Source organism: Dermacentor albipictus, chromosome 1 (assembly GCF_038994185.2).
Source record: "Dermacentor albipictus isolate Rhodes 1998 colony chromosome 1, USDA_Dalb.pri_finalv2, whole genome shotgun sequence".
Classification (NCBI taxonomy): Eukaryota; Metazoa; Arthropoda; class Arachnida; order Ixodida; family Ixodidae; genus Dermacentor; species Dermacentor albipictus.
The window spans coordinates 320,814,186-320,829,028 of NC_091821.1; the positions used below are offsets into that span (position 1 = coordinate 320,814,186).

General features: G+C 43.1%; 1 protein-coding gene across 2 annotated transcripts in view; it reads left to right on the plus strand.

Moving 5' to 3' along the window:
• The first annotated feature begins 355 nt into the window (after positions 1-355).
• Sf3b1 (splicing factor 3b subunit 1) overlaps positions 356-14,843 on the plus strand; it is a 61,517-nt gene continuing 47,029 nt past the window's right edge. Inside the window, exons 1-4 of one of the 2 annotated variants that reach the window (XM_065453134.2) lie at positions 356-501; positions 2,982-3,181; positions 5,621-5,704; positions 6,452-6,569. In XM_065453134.2, the coding sequence (XP_065309206.1) occupies positions 474-501; positions 2,982-3,181; positions 5,621-5,704; positions 6,452-6,569 (430 nt within the window). In that variant the 5' untranslated portion in view covers positions 356-473. Of the gene's footprint in view, positions 502-2,981; positions 3,182-5,620; positions 5,705-6,451; positions 6,570-10,894; positions 10,967-14,843 lie in introns of those variants that run through there. The other variant, XM_065453135.2, reaches the window with a different exon arrangement.

Sequence of the window (14,843 nt, forward strand, 5' to 3'; positions counted from 1 at the left end):
GAGTCTGCGAATTTTTTCTTGATAAACCAGGCTAGTAACAGTGCCGATGAGTCAAAGTGAACAATTTGGAGCATAAAAGGCAATCTTTCTGCGAAATACGAACAAGAACAAATTAGTGCTAAGCGCAAAATCTTGTAAGAATGTTAACGTGTTCGAAAACGTCGCTTTCGGCTCCTGCAGCAATCAAAAGCATGTCCTTTGAGATTCGCTCTTTTGTTGCTGAGAAGCCTTCCTCGATGGTGAGAGGGAGGAGAGCAAAAAAAAAAAAAAGTACGTTGACAACATATGGTCGACAACATTTATAACATTCTTAAATAATTCATAATTCGTGCACGTAATGATTACTACTATTTTTTATGTTTTCATATTGTACATATTGGCATAGAACCTATGGTTTATTTTGAGATTTGTTTCAACATTGCTTTGAAGCAGTCATCATCACCTGATCATCACTTCAGATGTAGAGCATAAACATGGCCGCGCCACCAGTGTCCACCGAAGGTAAGGAAGCTTCATCGTGTGCACACACGCAAATGTTCTCTAATCGCATGAACAAGTTTGTATCTTAGAAGTATACTTCGTGAGAACTTGTGCTGTGAGACCTGTGTGAGTATCACACTTAGCATTGACGACGATTTGTTAGCGTAGTGTGTTAGGCCTAATGCTTGCTGTTTGCTACCTGGTGAGGTTTTGAGTTTGTGTGAACGGTCGGAGAACTTGGGCGCACGCTGGCAAAGCAGGCAGTTATAATCGCCCTTAGAGAGCACGTAACTATGTCTGGTTTAGCAAAGAAATATAGCACAGGTGGTACATTCGGTAAACTTGAGCGTTGTTCGGCTGTTGTGTTCCGTCTCGGTCCACAGCTCCGTATGCGTGAACCACAAGTTTTGTGACAGTGTAGGTTGGTTTCGCTGTTTCGAGCTATAGTGGTGGTGTGCCGCGTTTTATGACTGATCAACCTAATTTCCCCCTCGAGCTTTGTTCACTTATTGTTTACCGTGTTGGTATTGGAGGAAGTCTCGCGCGACATGATATAGCAGTCCCGTCGAGCGTGGCATTCACTTTGTTGGAAGCTGCTTAGTGACGTCGCCTGATAATGGAATGAAACATTGACATAATTACGTAGTAATCTCTTGTACTGTTAAAGAGCGTTAGGATATCGTGGTTCTATTAGTACTGATTGGTCTCGTATGCACTTATGCAGTGGGGCCCTCGCGTTCTTGAAGCATGGCAGTGTGTGAACGAAACTTTCTTTTGACGAGCGACTTGCGTTGCGTTTGGTTCAATGCGCTATCACGAACTGATACGGCTCGTTTTTCGAAGCAATATTGAAACCCAACACATTTGTGCTTTAATAACCGCCTTAATCCAGTAGCACAGACTTAAGAGGAAGCTTTAGCTCGGGCCCAACTCCGACGCGGCCTATTCAAATGCATGTAAAACGCAAAAACGTTTTTCTGAGACAACCCCTGGACCGATTTTAATAAAATTTGTTGTAGTTGAGAGAGAAAGTTAAATTCTAGTGACTGTTGGAAGCGGAATTTCTATTTAGGGTTTGAATTTTGTTTAAAAATTTTCCAAATAATCGACAGATTGAAAAAAAAAAAGAAGCACGATGTTTACAGATTCATAGCTCTGCATCAAGAACAGATATTGCGGTTATGTAAAAGCCATCCATTAGATCATTCAAAGCGGACAAATTCGATATGTCATTTTACATCATACGTGAATTTGTTACATTGTTTACAAAGGTTCTGCAAAATTTGCATTTCCATATTACTAAATTTTTTTATATTCATGTGTAATCTATCAATTTTGTCCGCTTTAGATGTGCTATTAGATGCAATTCACGGAATTGTATTATCATTTTTCGGTGTTGAGTTAGAGTTGTGAACTTGATAGTTTCGTTTCTTGAATATCTTCGATTTTTGCCAATGTTTAATAAAAAATTGACGACTTAAATAAAAACATTCGATACCCACAGTCACTAGATTGTAAGTTTTTCTTTTAAATGCAACAAACCTCGTCAAATTTGGTGCAGTGGTTGCCGAGAAAGACGAATTCTCCTTTTACATGTATTTACATAGGAGCACCCGAGCTAAAGCTTCCTCTTGAGGCTAAATCCCATGAGAGCGATTTTGTGCGCGACAAGCGACGGATCAGGCTATCGCATGAACAGATCGCTCGGTTAGCTCGGTTCTGTAAACCTAGAATTTGTCGCTCGTCGCCCGGAAGTGCTATGAGCGACTAGCTAATAGCGCGAAGCCGGAACTGGATGTACATCACTCAAGTACTACCGATTGTCGCACGGAACGAGCAAACGATTTAATTTTCATATGTGCAAGGATAAGAACCTACTGCAAGACCTTCAGAAATATGTTATGCTGCTTTCTACAGTAAAACAGGCCAAAACTTGAATTAATAAAGCAACCATCACGCCAGCTACGACACGTATTTTGCTGCCCTCATATCAGCAACACCGAAGAGACGTCGCTGTTGCTCGGTCGTCACTCGCACAGGGTACAACTTGTAGGCGACGAACGAACGCGACAGCAATCTCCATCGCGTCGCTTGTGGCTGTCACGTGAAAGATCGTTTGCATGGGGGTTATACTTAATTTTTTCAGTTTCACATGTTTCATTTTCTTTGTATGTGGTAACAACTCGTTAGTGTCATTTACTTGACCCCTTGCTCTACAGTAATTTTTTCTGGCGCAATATGATACCTAATTTGCGGTTGTTGTAAATTGCGGTGCAGCTATGATGATGGGTGCATTGTTACATGCAGGGTGCATTAGTTGCAGTATGACTACTACCAATGATTTGCAGAAACTTCAAGGCTATGAGTTCTTGCATTTTGTCTAGATCAGGTGTGGTGCAATAGTTTCATTCTACGTAATGAAATTCCTCACTGTAAACCGACTGATAGCTTTCTGGCATGTAAAGGATTTAATGCATTTATGTTTCTCTTTGCTGTTTCAGACATTGAGGCGCAGATCCGCGATATCCAGGCTCGTAAGGCGGGCGTGGGCAAGCAGGGCAACTATGACAATGGTGAAGGTGTGCCCCTCACAGCAAGTGCCAATGGCGCTTATATGGACGAAGACATCTATGGGCACACACAGAGCAAGTACGACGGCTATGTCACATCAATCGCAGCCAACGATGATGCTGATGCAGATGTGAGTGCACTTCTCCCCTGTTTTTGAGCCTTCATATTACAGAATTGGGTGTTGTGACACAAGGCTTTCTGGTCTTCTTGACAGTGGTGCTTATTGTGCCCTGTGCAAGGCGAATGCAGCCAAACAAAAGCTTGAGACATTTAAGTTCTCTCCACAATGAAATGTCGCTAACTCCAATCCTGCAACAAGGAAATTTGCTGGAGCCTGCTAATTTTAACAGAGGAAAAAGAAGTGCTCAATGCATTTTCTCCAGTTGAATTGTGTAGCATGCCATCACAACACGCTTGCAAGGCAGCCACAATTTTTGTTCGCAAGAACAGCTAAAGGCAGGAAGCGATACCTAGTGTCAGAAGCCCATCATGGTCACCATCTAGTATTTTGATAGCCTGTTTCAAATGGCATGGCTGCATAGCGTAGCATTGCCGTCAACCTCTATTGACATGTGCTGATGGTTGTTTGTGTACCTGGTGCAGTGCATAATCTGCGAGTGAAAACAGTCAAGCAAAAACAAAGAAATATATGCCCTACTGAGGTGGGCTGCCACACCTCCACTGCGATAAAGATTTGAGAACATGCGTCCCCTTCTTCAATAATGCTAGTTTCGGTATTGCCAGTTGAGCATCATGTGCAGATTTAGTTATTTTATTTATTCATGCCTCAAATACCCTGTTTGAGGTTTTACATTAGGGGTTGGCATATCTAAGTCATATTTTCAATTAATGCCTTGAGCGATGAATGACTGGAGTGGTGCGTCGCTTCAACAGGTAGATGATTCCAGTCTTTCGCTGTTTAAACGAAGAAAGAGTCAAGATAAGCAGTGGTGCGAGCTGGAGGGAGATAAACAGCCTTTGAGTTGCTGTGATGGGGTGAAGTGCGATGCGCAGGTGTGATGTCTGTCTGGCGAAGCAGTGAGTGATAAAACTTGTAAAAGAGACACAGTCTTCGGTGTTGCCGAACATAGGTTTGCCTGATTGGGGCCATATTCTCAGTCAATCACTTTTGTGGATACAGTCTTTCATGATATTTCTCGTAACTTGGCACAGGACTCGTAGGCCCCTACAGGTGACAGCGTGCACTGGAGGAACACTGTTGCTCGTAGAAGTCGAACCATCTGAAACCTTGTAAAGGTAATCGTATCAGCACTGTCACCAGCAGACACCGATGTGTCCAATGAGTTACACGGAATGTTGCAAAAGTTATCGCATCAACGCTGTCGCTGGTAGATGTCGTCATGTCAAGTGCCAGAATACAGCCCCATAGGGTAAATCTCCATCCCCAACGCTGTTGTTCGTAGGCACCGACAAATCCAATGCACAGTTACTCGAAATCTTGCAAAATAATTGTATCCCTGAAAGTTATTGGGAACGCATCGCGTGCACATTGTGATGCCGGTAGTGTGGTACCATAACCTCGAGCAAGACTCGCCAAAGTGGGCTAATGTAATATTGACAATAAAGATTCGTTTTGCAGTGCTATTCCCTGTTTGTGCTGTCTCATTATGCAACAATGAAATTCCTGATTCCATTATTGCTGTAGACCGATTTCACCAGATGAGCACACCTGTCCCTCCCTTGCCATAATGCTTGTAGGCCTCCCTATTTCTTGCCCTGAATTTGAGTTTGTCAACTTGAGTTGGTGCTGGAACAAAGACTATAACAAATATGCCACAAAATAAAGCAAATAAAATATATTATACGATACTCTTTTGCAGAAGCCTGGTATCAGTAGGAGTATCTGTGGTAAAGTTGAATTCTGATTCCCACTGCATTGCTGATATTGGGGGAAAGTGGCTTATTAGTGTGGTGGATTCTCCCCTACCCTGCCCCTGCTGTAAAATTACTCTGCCTCTTACTTATGTCCTTTTCACTATAATATGCCTGCTTGTCATGAGACACGGTGCATACCACAGTACAAGACTGCAGGTTTCTAGCCATGGTAACCTTTCAGTCCAATACATTCGTAGCAGCAGTGGCATTGAATAATTGCTGTAAGAATGCTGTGGTGTATTTTTCTTGTGCATTACTTTGCGCCATAGTGTTTCAGTGTCGGTGGCATTCTGTTGCTAATGATGAAAAATCTACGGTGCATTGCGCCGCTGTCATCACCACATTTTGTGGAACTGTGTGGGGAGGGCATTAAAACCCAAGAAGCATTAAACTGTGCTGTTTCTCTAAAGCTTTTACGATCTACCAAGTTTCATGTTGCTCGCTGAATTTGAGTGCTGTTGCAGCTGCCTTGCAGGAGCTTCTATTTGTCGGCTGAGTTGCCTGTACATCAGAGGCATTGTTTAATTGTTGATAAGCTTGCTATTGCACTTTTCACTCCATCTGTCAACTGAGCTGTACACAGCAGTGTACTTGATTAGGCAGTTTACTGTTACTGTCTTTTGATCATCCATGGACAACAGTGCATTATTGTCCTTGTTTTCTTAACTTTCAGGAGGATGACTATGAATCCACAGGGCTCATGCAGACCAAGAAGATGCCTCTACCATCTGCCTTCTTGGCAGAACTCACAGACAAGGTGAGCATTCATGCAGATATACACCTACTTTTTGGTGGGCTAGTTGGTTCATACTTGTGGTGGAAATGATGGCGAAAATAATTATGGAAATGACTGTACAGGAAAGGGGGACATTCTTTCTTGTACGGCTGTTTATTTGTTTTCACGTCGCAAAGGGATATGCAACTGTTTGCACTGACTGCCTGCCTGCACTGTTGAACAGCAGCTCAGGTCTGTAACTGGCATTGTGAAACACTTTCTTGTTAATGTACCCAGTAGTGATGGTCTAGCCATTGGGGAATGGGAACTAGCCCCCTCAGTGCCTTGTCTTCAAGACATTTGAGTCACTTGACCTAATGAGTGTGTCACTGTGTAGCGGTGTTGAGTGTAGCATTACAGTTCACTTCTGTGTTCCTTGCAAGGGTACCACACTGAAATCGCTGTCATAAATTCACGAACTTCAAGTGTAAACTTAAGTAGACTACAGGAATTAAGTTAAAAGCATGTATGTACTTCATTTTGTCATTTTACTAGTACACTTGTGCATCCCTGTTACAGTCTTGAGACAGCGTGTTTTCCACTGAACCATATGTCATTTCAACAGGTACAATGTTACTGGGGTCAATATCCCATAAAACATGCGTCTCACTTGGAATGAGACGACTGTGTAAGAGGTCTCTTACTGACTTACTACTGTATATAACACAATAGTTGAGTCATGTATCTTGTGTTGTGTTGCCTTCAACAAATTTTTTCCCCACTGTCCAGGACTATGACCCGTTTGCGGATCGCCGGGTACCCCGCATTGCTGATCGTGAAGACCAGTATCGGGCCCAGCGACGAAAACTCATGATCTCACCAGAACGTGTGGATCCGTTTGCAGACGGTGTGTATCTGGTAGAACCAGTTTAGTCAGCAGATTGGTAGTGCTTGAGGCTCTGTTTTGTTTTCCCACATAGTTGTATGGCTGGGCAAACAGTGGACCTGCTTTGCAACAAAGCAATGGCAACTAGCCGAGTGTGCAGTGATCATTGCGTGTGTTCTAGCACGAACTGAGCTTCAGAGCACTTGCCTGGAGAAAGATGTTTTGATTTAGGAGCAAGGTACTCGTGGCTGCCTCTAAAGAAGTTTGCAGTGCAGGCAAGTCTACCGCATTTGATCGAATCTAGCGTGCACTTTTGTTCCTGATAAAACGGGTCCAAAAATTGCATGCGTGTTAGTATCGAGTATGACCCTAAATCAGCTTTCCCATATCGACATCGGCATTTCAAAATGGCCGCCTCTTATGTGCTTCAAGCCTAGCTGCCGTAGCTTCCTCCATGTGCTGTAGTATATCTACTTAGGTGTCCATCGTACTGTTCCCATTTTCTGCGTTTGCTCTATCAGCATGGAAGTGTCGACTGCGAAGACACGCCGAGTTCATAATGATTCCGAAATTAAAAGGAGTGTGGTCACGTATGCAGAGATGGACAGAAATCTGGCTGCACACGGGCATTCAGAGTTTCCGAAACTTGCATGTGGGACTGGCGCAAACAGGAGAGGTGTTGTTCTCCATCGGCTGTTGCGTTTGGCGTGGTAAACGGTACGGCGCACTGCACTGTCTGCTCATCGCTTAGTTCGCATTGAAGCGAAAGGCTGCACAAAGGTCAACTTGCTTGCTCCTGCTACTGCACTTCCTCACTCCAGCGTTTAGATAAAGAGTTTCCGCGATCATGGTGTGGGATGTGTTCATGTTTGCTTGTACCTTTCGGGTGAAGCTGTGACTTTCTTTTATTTATCGCAACTTTAGTGGATTGGGAGTAAATCTTTGTTTTCCCAAATGAGAGAAAGCTGCATTTCTGTATGAAAGAATGAGGTGCGCGGTACTGTAAAGGGCGTTTCTTTTTTTTTAGGTCACGGCAAACAGGTGCACGTTACAATCGAGAATGCTTTCTTTTTCTTTTTTTTTCTTTTTCTTCTTTTTTTTGTCATGAGAAATGCGTGCCTATTAAAATCGAGGGCACATTAGAATCGACTAAATACGATAGTACGTCTGCACTGCTGCTACATTATAAAGTTGGTGCTACTGCTTTCAATATTTAGATCCAAGAAGTCAGCGCTTAAACACTCGGCTTGTACGGAATCTGCTTGCATCAAACTAGAAAGATGCACAAAGTAGTATGAGTGCATTATACATAATTATCCAGCCACAGCTATGCAGAAGTTATTGAAGTGAAGTTACCCTGTGTACTGTATAATCTGTGTTATAAGTGCTTTTTCTTTCTCCATAACCATAAATTTGAGCTTGAATTTCTTGGGTGCAACCCATATGCAAGTAAGAAGTAAATAAATTTTGTATCGCCTTTGAAAAACAATGTGTGATGACATTGGTAAGCCTTTATTTCAGCCTCATTTGCCTCCCCATGGGTTGTCAATAGAGCTGGAGCAGCTGGCGAGGTATTCTGTAAGAGTGCACCTAGTGGACATGTCCATTTTGTCTGCTGCTTAAGTGCTGATCGGCTGTGGCGACTCTCTGCTGCGGATACGCAGCCAAGCCAAGCCAATCGGAACTTCAACTGCAGACGAAATGGACATGCCCACTAGGTGGACTCTTACGGAATACTTCCCCTGTAATCTGGTTCACTGTAAGCGCAATGTCATGAGAGGAAGCCATTGTAGGACATGGGCTTGGATATTGCACTGCGGGTTGCACGGTAGAACAAAATCCTGAAGCTCTTGCAGAAAATGTGAACGGAATTTTAACCTGCATGCTTTTCGGGTCGTGTGTGAGCAACAACATGCGCACAAAGCACGGAAATCTTAATGTGTGCACACGCGACGGTATTGGCTGTCTGCAAAAGATAGTGCATGAAAAAGTGGGATGCCACAAGCAGGGCGGTGCCAGGAAACTAGTGTTATGGCAATGCCAACAATTAAGCCGCTGAACCTAATGCCAAAAGATTATCAACTGTAGATACAGTATGAAAAGGAGACCGATATAGTTCTCTGCATCAATATCTCGTGGCCATAGCAGACGAGATGTGCGCCTAGGGGAAAAAGGGTATGGCCCACACATGAATCATTTCTGAAATATTTAGGCCCAAATTTAGGAAGGCGATCCTTTCACAGGAATATATATGTGAATTTAACAAGCTATGAAAGATAATCATGCACATGGCAATGTGTACAGGCTAGCTACTATTTGCATTCAGAAGGCTAAATTATAAGGTGCATTTCCATGAAAAGTAGAAAACAGAAAAGCTCCTAATAAAGAACCATCGAGACCTCTGCAAATATCTTTTGCCACCTAGAGCTTTAACTCTACGTGAAGGGAAAACATTCAGTATGTTGAAACATTTTTTTTTTTTTATGGTTTGTATCACAGCCTTGAAGTCGTCTGTGTGTTAAATGCAAACGTGCCTTCCCATTGGCTGTAAATTGCAGCCTGCAATATGGAACTTTCATAATGAATGCTCCATCTTCATCATACTGACGCTGTAACCAGATGCTCTCAGCTGTAATGAGTACTGGGGTAAGTATCAGCAGCAGAACCCATGTTGTGTGGTCCTTACTGCCTGGTGAGGTCCACTTGCCACTGCACAATTTTCAGGCAGGAAGGAAGGTGCATGTTGAGCACCTGTGTCCACTGTTTGCCCAGAGAATCTGTGTAATTTTCCCAAACAAAGAAAGATCTTTTTATGTGATATTGTGGACTGTGCTATATCAGCTGTGGCATTTCTTGCTCGCACAAGGCTGTCAGCGGCAATTCTTGGCCCCAAAATTCTATATGGTGTGTCATCCATTTGCTAAGCACTGGAGAGTTGGTGTTGTGGAATTTTGCACCAAATGCTGTCAGTGTACCAAAAGCCTGGGTTCTGTATGCTGCTCCCAGTTGGTGGCATGACATCAAAGAATGGAATTATGCAAAAAGATTATCTGGACATTATGGCAGTGATCATTAAGCCACTCTTCTGAAAATTGGGGGACAAGTTCTGGCGCTGCATATGTTATAAGTTCTCTTTGAAACAAGATTATTGATTGCACTGGTGTCATTCTGCAGCTAGCAGAGAAATGTGCTCCTGGCATATTCTTGTCTGGTACACTCGCCAACCAATTTTGTCTGATTTGAATTAGTGCTGAAGGAGCTGAACAAATTTTGAATGCAGGGAGCATAAGGAGCCAGCCAACCCTTGCCTATCATTGTGGCCTTGTGAGGAGCATGTTGTTGGCAGCCTTGAGTGCGCACTTGGGATGTGTGAAACACTGTCAGTGGGGCTGAGCTGTGTTGGGCTCAAAAGCACAAGGGGAGATGATGCAGAGTGCGCGTCTGCATACGCTGCCTTCACTAATGCCTGTCGTTCAATTTTTTCCCTCCTCTTCAAGCAACGGCAGCGGCACACTGTTTCCTTCTTGGGCCAGCCTTTGTTTTTTTTTTCCTTTTCTTTTTCTTAAATGCAGAGCAGTTACCGTAAGCATTTACATTACACAGGCTTAGCTCTTATGAACCTGGAACATCATCAGAAGGGGAAGTAACTAGCTTAGACTGAATAGTTGACAGACAAGACAGCGTGCTTTGCCAGCTATGTTCTGTGTGATGCTTGGGCTTTGCACTGCACTTGGTGCTGAGGGATGAGACTGCACTTTTCCACTGTACTTTGTTACTTGATAACATGCCAGGAGGCCCTAGGTTGCATGAAGTCTTTCTTTGGCATATTTAAGGTAAATTTTAGGCCTCCACAATCTGCCCTCTGTCTTATTGATAGGATACTTCCTTGATTGGCACGAGAAGCAAGATTCCGTATCCTTCTGAGCTTTCATGGTTAAGAGTTGCCATATGCCATCTGGCATGTTCAAGGCTATGCAGTGCCCAAGTCAGCAACAAAAGAAACTTTGACGTGAAGACTATAAAGTCAGTGACAGGGGTACATGTAGCTTTGGAGGCTAGTCATCCAAGTGTAAGAACAATATTTGAAAGCAGTGGAGGGGTTGATGAGGGTGGGGGGGCAGCCCAATACACTGGTGTGTGTATGTGTCTGTCCTGTGTACACAGCCCTTGCAGCTGAAGTGCCGCCACAAGTTGGGGTACCTCCCCACAGGTAAAGTATGCAACTGGGGGTTCTTTTCTTCTTTTGGCTGCCCCCCCAGTTCGCGCATACGTGTGGGGTGGTGTGGTTGTGTCTTGTGGGGGGGGCGCGATGTGGGGAGGCACTAATGAGCCGGAGGTATTTTTAGGCTCTCCTTGATTGCCCCAGCGACGCTTGTTTAGAGGATGACCTGGCCAGAGCTGGCAGCCAGGGCTGACACGTACGTATGCCCTGCCCTCAGCGCCAGCCCAGTGCCCTCCCACCTGAGGGGAACTCCTCCTGGGAGGGCGCCACCTCACAATGGTGCTTGTGCTCATGTCACTAGTGGCTAGGGAACGCAAACTGGTGTAGGTAATGCGGTGCTGCACTTTGCTGTTCATTTCACGTCTGTAACATGGCAGCACCTGCATTTACGGTTTCTTATGCGTATTTGCAGAACCATGGCAGGGAAGTGTAAATTGGACAGACCTTAAGAATTGTTGACTTTTGGGCTAGTTAGCGCATCATGTTGTGCTGTTGAGTGGAATGAGGGTGAAAATAAACTATACGGACAGGACAGACGATCAAAAAACACTCATCTTGAGCGTCTGTCCTGTCCGCATTGTTTTTTGCCCTTATTTCGCTAGATGGCACAACATGGACAGACCTTATTAAGAAGTTGCATATTCCCTGTTAATGAAATGGCACTTGCAAGAGGGGATAATGTAGATGGCAAATATAAGTGCTGACGACAATTTGCCAGTCCAGTTTTTCGCCTGCTGTTGTAAACAAATGGTGTTCTTTTCATTCTGTATGCACCAGCAAGTATGAATGAGCACTCTTCATTCTCCTGCCAAGCTCATTTGCCTGGTGGTTTGAGCTCGCTTTACAGGAGTAGTTGGGTGTGGGTTATAAATTTTATGTTTAAATTGGAACATTTCACACACACACAAAAAAAAAATTTCTTTGAACATTTTGCAACAGTGATGCATGCTTTTGGCTTGCTGCTCATGATGTTCTACAAGGAAAGCTTTAGAGTGCTGACAACCCATGATGCTCTAACTTTATCAGGTGTGAGGCATGAGAAGATAGTCATTGGTACAGAAAACCCAAAATCCACTTCCATAACATGAGGGACAACCCTGTAGCACCATCCAGGATGTTCGCTTCTTGGTGAGAAGTGATGTCAGCATATTTTTGCTTCTGCCTCTCGGCAAGCAGTTGCATTCACTTCTCGTGCACACCTGTTAAAAAGGAGGAGCTACAATTCCCCGAACGGGGCTGCCCCTCCCCGATCTTCCTCTACACGAACACACACACTTTTCCACCACATTCATTCATGCTTCAATGGGTATAATTCAAAACCTATTCAAAAGATACCTGTAGCTTGGAATAGAGGCTGTTTCAAAAACTAAATTATAGCAGAAGGCTTGATAGACAGGTGGCTTACTTTATTTAAATACATGATTGAATCTGCCTACTCTTAAATTTAAGCTACAAAAAGTATTTTTGCTCCAAAGCAAAATAGTGCTCTCAGGTTAGCTGTTCAGTAGGGATGTGCGATTATTCAAATTTTCAGATACGAATGACTGAGAATATTTAACTTCGAATATTCAGTAGCGAATAATGATATGTTCATGCATTCGTTAGCAAGTTGGTTTGATTTGTTATGCTGGAGCATTGCAATTACATTGTCAGTGTAGATATGTAAGCTGTTAGACTAAAACGTGTATATGGATCATGTTAATTGGAAAAGTTTGTAAATCCCACTAGCTGCCCTTGCCAGCCTGTGCCTTGTTATACTGCATCAAATGCCCGTAAAATCGGAGGCATTTGACGCTGTGCCATTCTTCACTCATCGCATTTGCTGTTCAAGCAATAAGCTCAAAATTGGGGCTGGCACACCCTCGCTGTCTGCAAACCTATGTCGATTGCTACTGAGAGGCTGGCTTTCCCGCAAAGTTGATACGTTTAGTGGCTAAGTGTGCTTTACAAGCAAAATTTTGCTAGCAGCATAATATCATCGCAAAATTCAGCACAATATCGCCCAAATATTGTCAGATCAGATAGAAGCAAATGCTAAGAAACATGTTTTCACCTGCACAGGGAGCAATATGCTTGGATTTAAATATTCGTATCCAACCGAATATTCAAGCATTCTTGAATATTTATTTTTTTAATCTGATATGAATATTAAAATATAATATTCACATATTTGCACACCCATTCTGTTCAGGTAAGATGTTATTACTGATGCTGCCTTTGAGAGCTGTGCTTAATCCTGCCTATGATATAGTAGGGTTTAATGAGACTACTTTAACATAAGATTTGTAGTATGACTCTGTCCTGTATCCTTTAAATGCTGGCAGGTGTGGTTATCACAAAACTTCAGTGTAGTATTTGTGTGGCACTATGATATTATGTGTTTAGTTATTCTTTATAAGTACTGTAGACCGAAATCATCTATAGCCTGATTAGGAACTATACCTCACAATTTTCTTTTATGCACATTGAACCACATGATGCCTAATTGCTTACCAGTTGTGCTTTGCACTTTTTTGGTATTTAGGTAGGTGAGACAGAGATAGCTTTATGAATAGTATGCCTATCTGTTATAGCACGTTCCTTCTTTCCATAGAGCAGTTGCATTCTTTTTAGTGTTAACTGTTAAATATTAGACTATAGTACAGTTGTCATGTTTATTCATCATAACCATGACACGGTGCATTTAGTTTATACTTTATCTAAAAATTTTTAGTTCTGGCCACCAAAGAGGCTGTGCCAATGCACAGCTTATTATGCACAGTTCAGACCAGTTATAATATAACCGCTTATAGTGCAGGGCTGTGTAATGAAATATTTTCTGACTCCTGTTTACCCTGTAATGTTTGCACATACCGCCTCGAGTGCAACAGTGCGGTAGGAAACAAGTTATAATGTGGCTGCTGGAAAACCCTGGCAGATGAGCGAGGCAGCGAGCATGCTTCTTAACAGGGTTTACCTGGAGCTTGGGCAGAGCAGAGAGTGACAAGGGTAGAAGTGAACAAACAAAAAGGAGGAGGGGTGGGGCTCTGTCTCAGCTTTCTATGGAACGGCAATGCGCCATATTTGTCTTGCGGTACGTAGGGCTCTGCAGACGTACATGGGTTGCCTAAACAATGAAGAAGCTTCTGCTTCAACTCTTTGTCAATAACATGTGCACAGCACTGAATGTGTGTGCAGTGTTGATCTTTGGCTTTGCAGATTGTGCGTGAAAATTGGACACCTTCCTCCTCCTTTTCCTTTCTTTATTTTGTGTGCTTCATGCAATGCCATCTGGAAAGGCCTTTAGTCAAGCGTTCTTTGCGATGTTTTGCTAATTTAAATGGATGCAAACATCGTGATTGTATTCTTCGATTGCCAGATACACGTGGCTCTTTAGTCGTGTTTTGCATGTGTGCAGGTCTTCAAAATATTTTATTGTGTGGGTATTCACAACTCCGCGACTTACATTATAAGCAGTCTACACTGTGTGTGCGTGTGTGTGCGTGTGTGTGCTCGTGTGTGTGCTCGTGTGTCTATATGTACATATATATAGAGAGAGAGAGAAGAGAGAGGTTCTCGATACCGACAGATATTAAAAAAATTATGCCGAAGATTCAGATTGATTCTCGCTCAATAAATAATTTGGTCTTCTTTTAGTCACTGAGCAATGCCTTGTCAAGTGGGCCTAATTTTTCTATTGGCTGCACGACTATAGGGTGTAAGAGTGTAGTGCATGCTTTCAATTCATGGTTGAAGTAAATTTATGTGAGTTGGGCAAAATTCTCAGATGTATTTGCATTATCGACAGGACAACGGTGGCACAGGCTGATTTTCGGGGCCCTTGCAAGATTTGTGGCTTTGTTATAGTGGGCAGTGGCATATGTATTGACATACTGTTGACACTCTGGCATCTTCCAGGAGGGGTGGGCATCTGGGCTGGTGTCGTATGGGCTGGCTTTCTTTGTTTTTTCCTTTTATTGTGCACATTTTGTCTTAACACATTATTTAGTGTGAGTACTCTGTAAGCTTTCATGTTTTCTTTTGTGTGGAGTGTGATTTCGAAGTTGGGTAAAAAGGGGAAAGTTGTCAGTGCA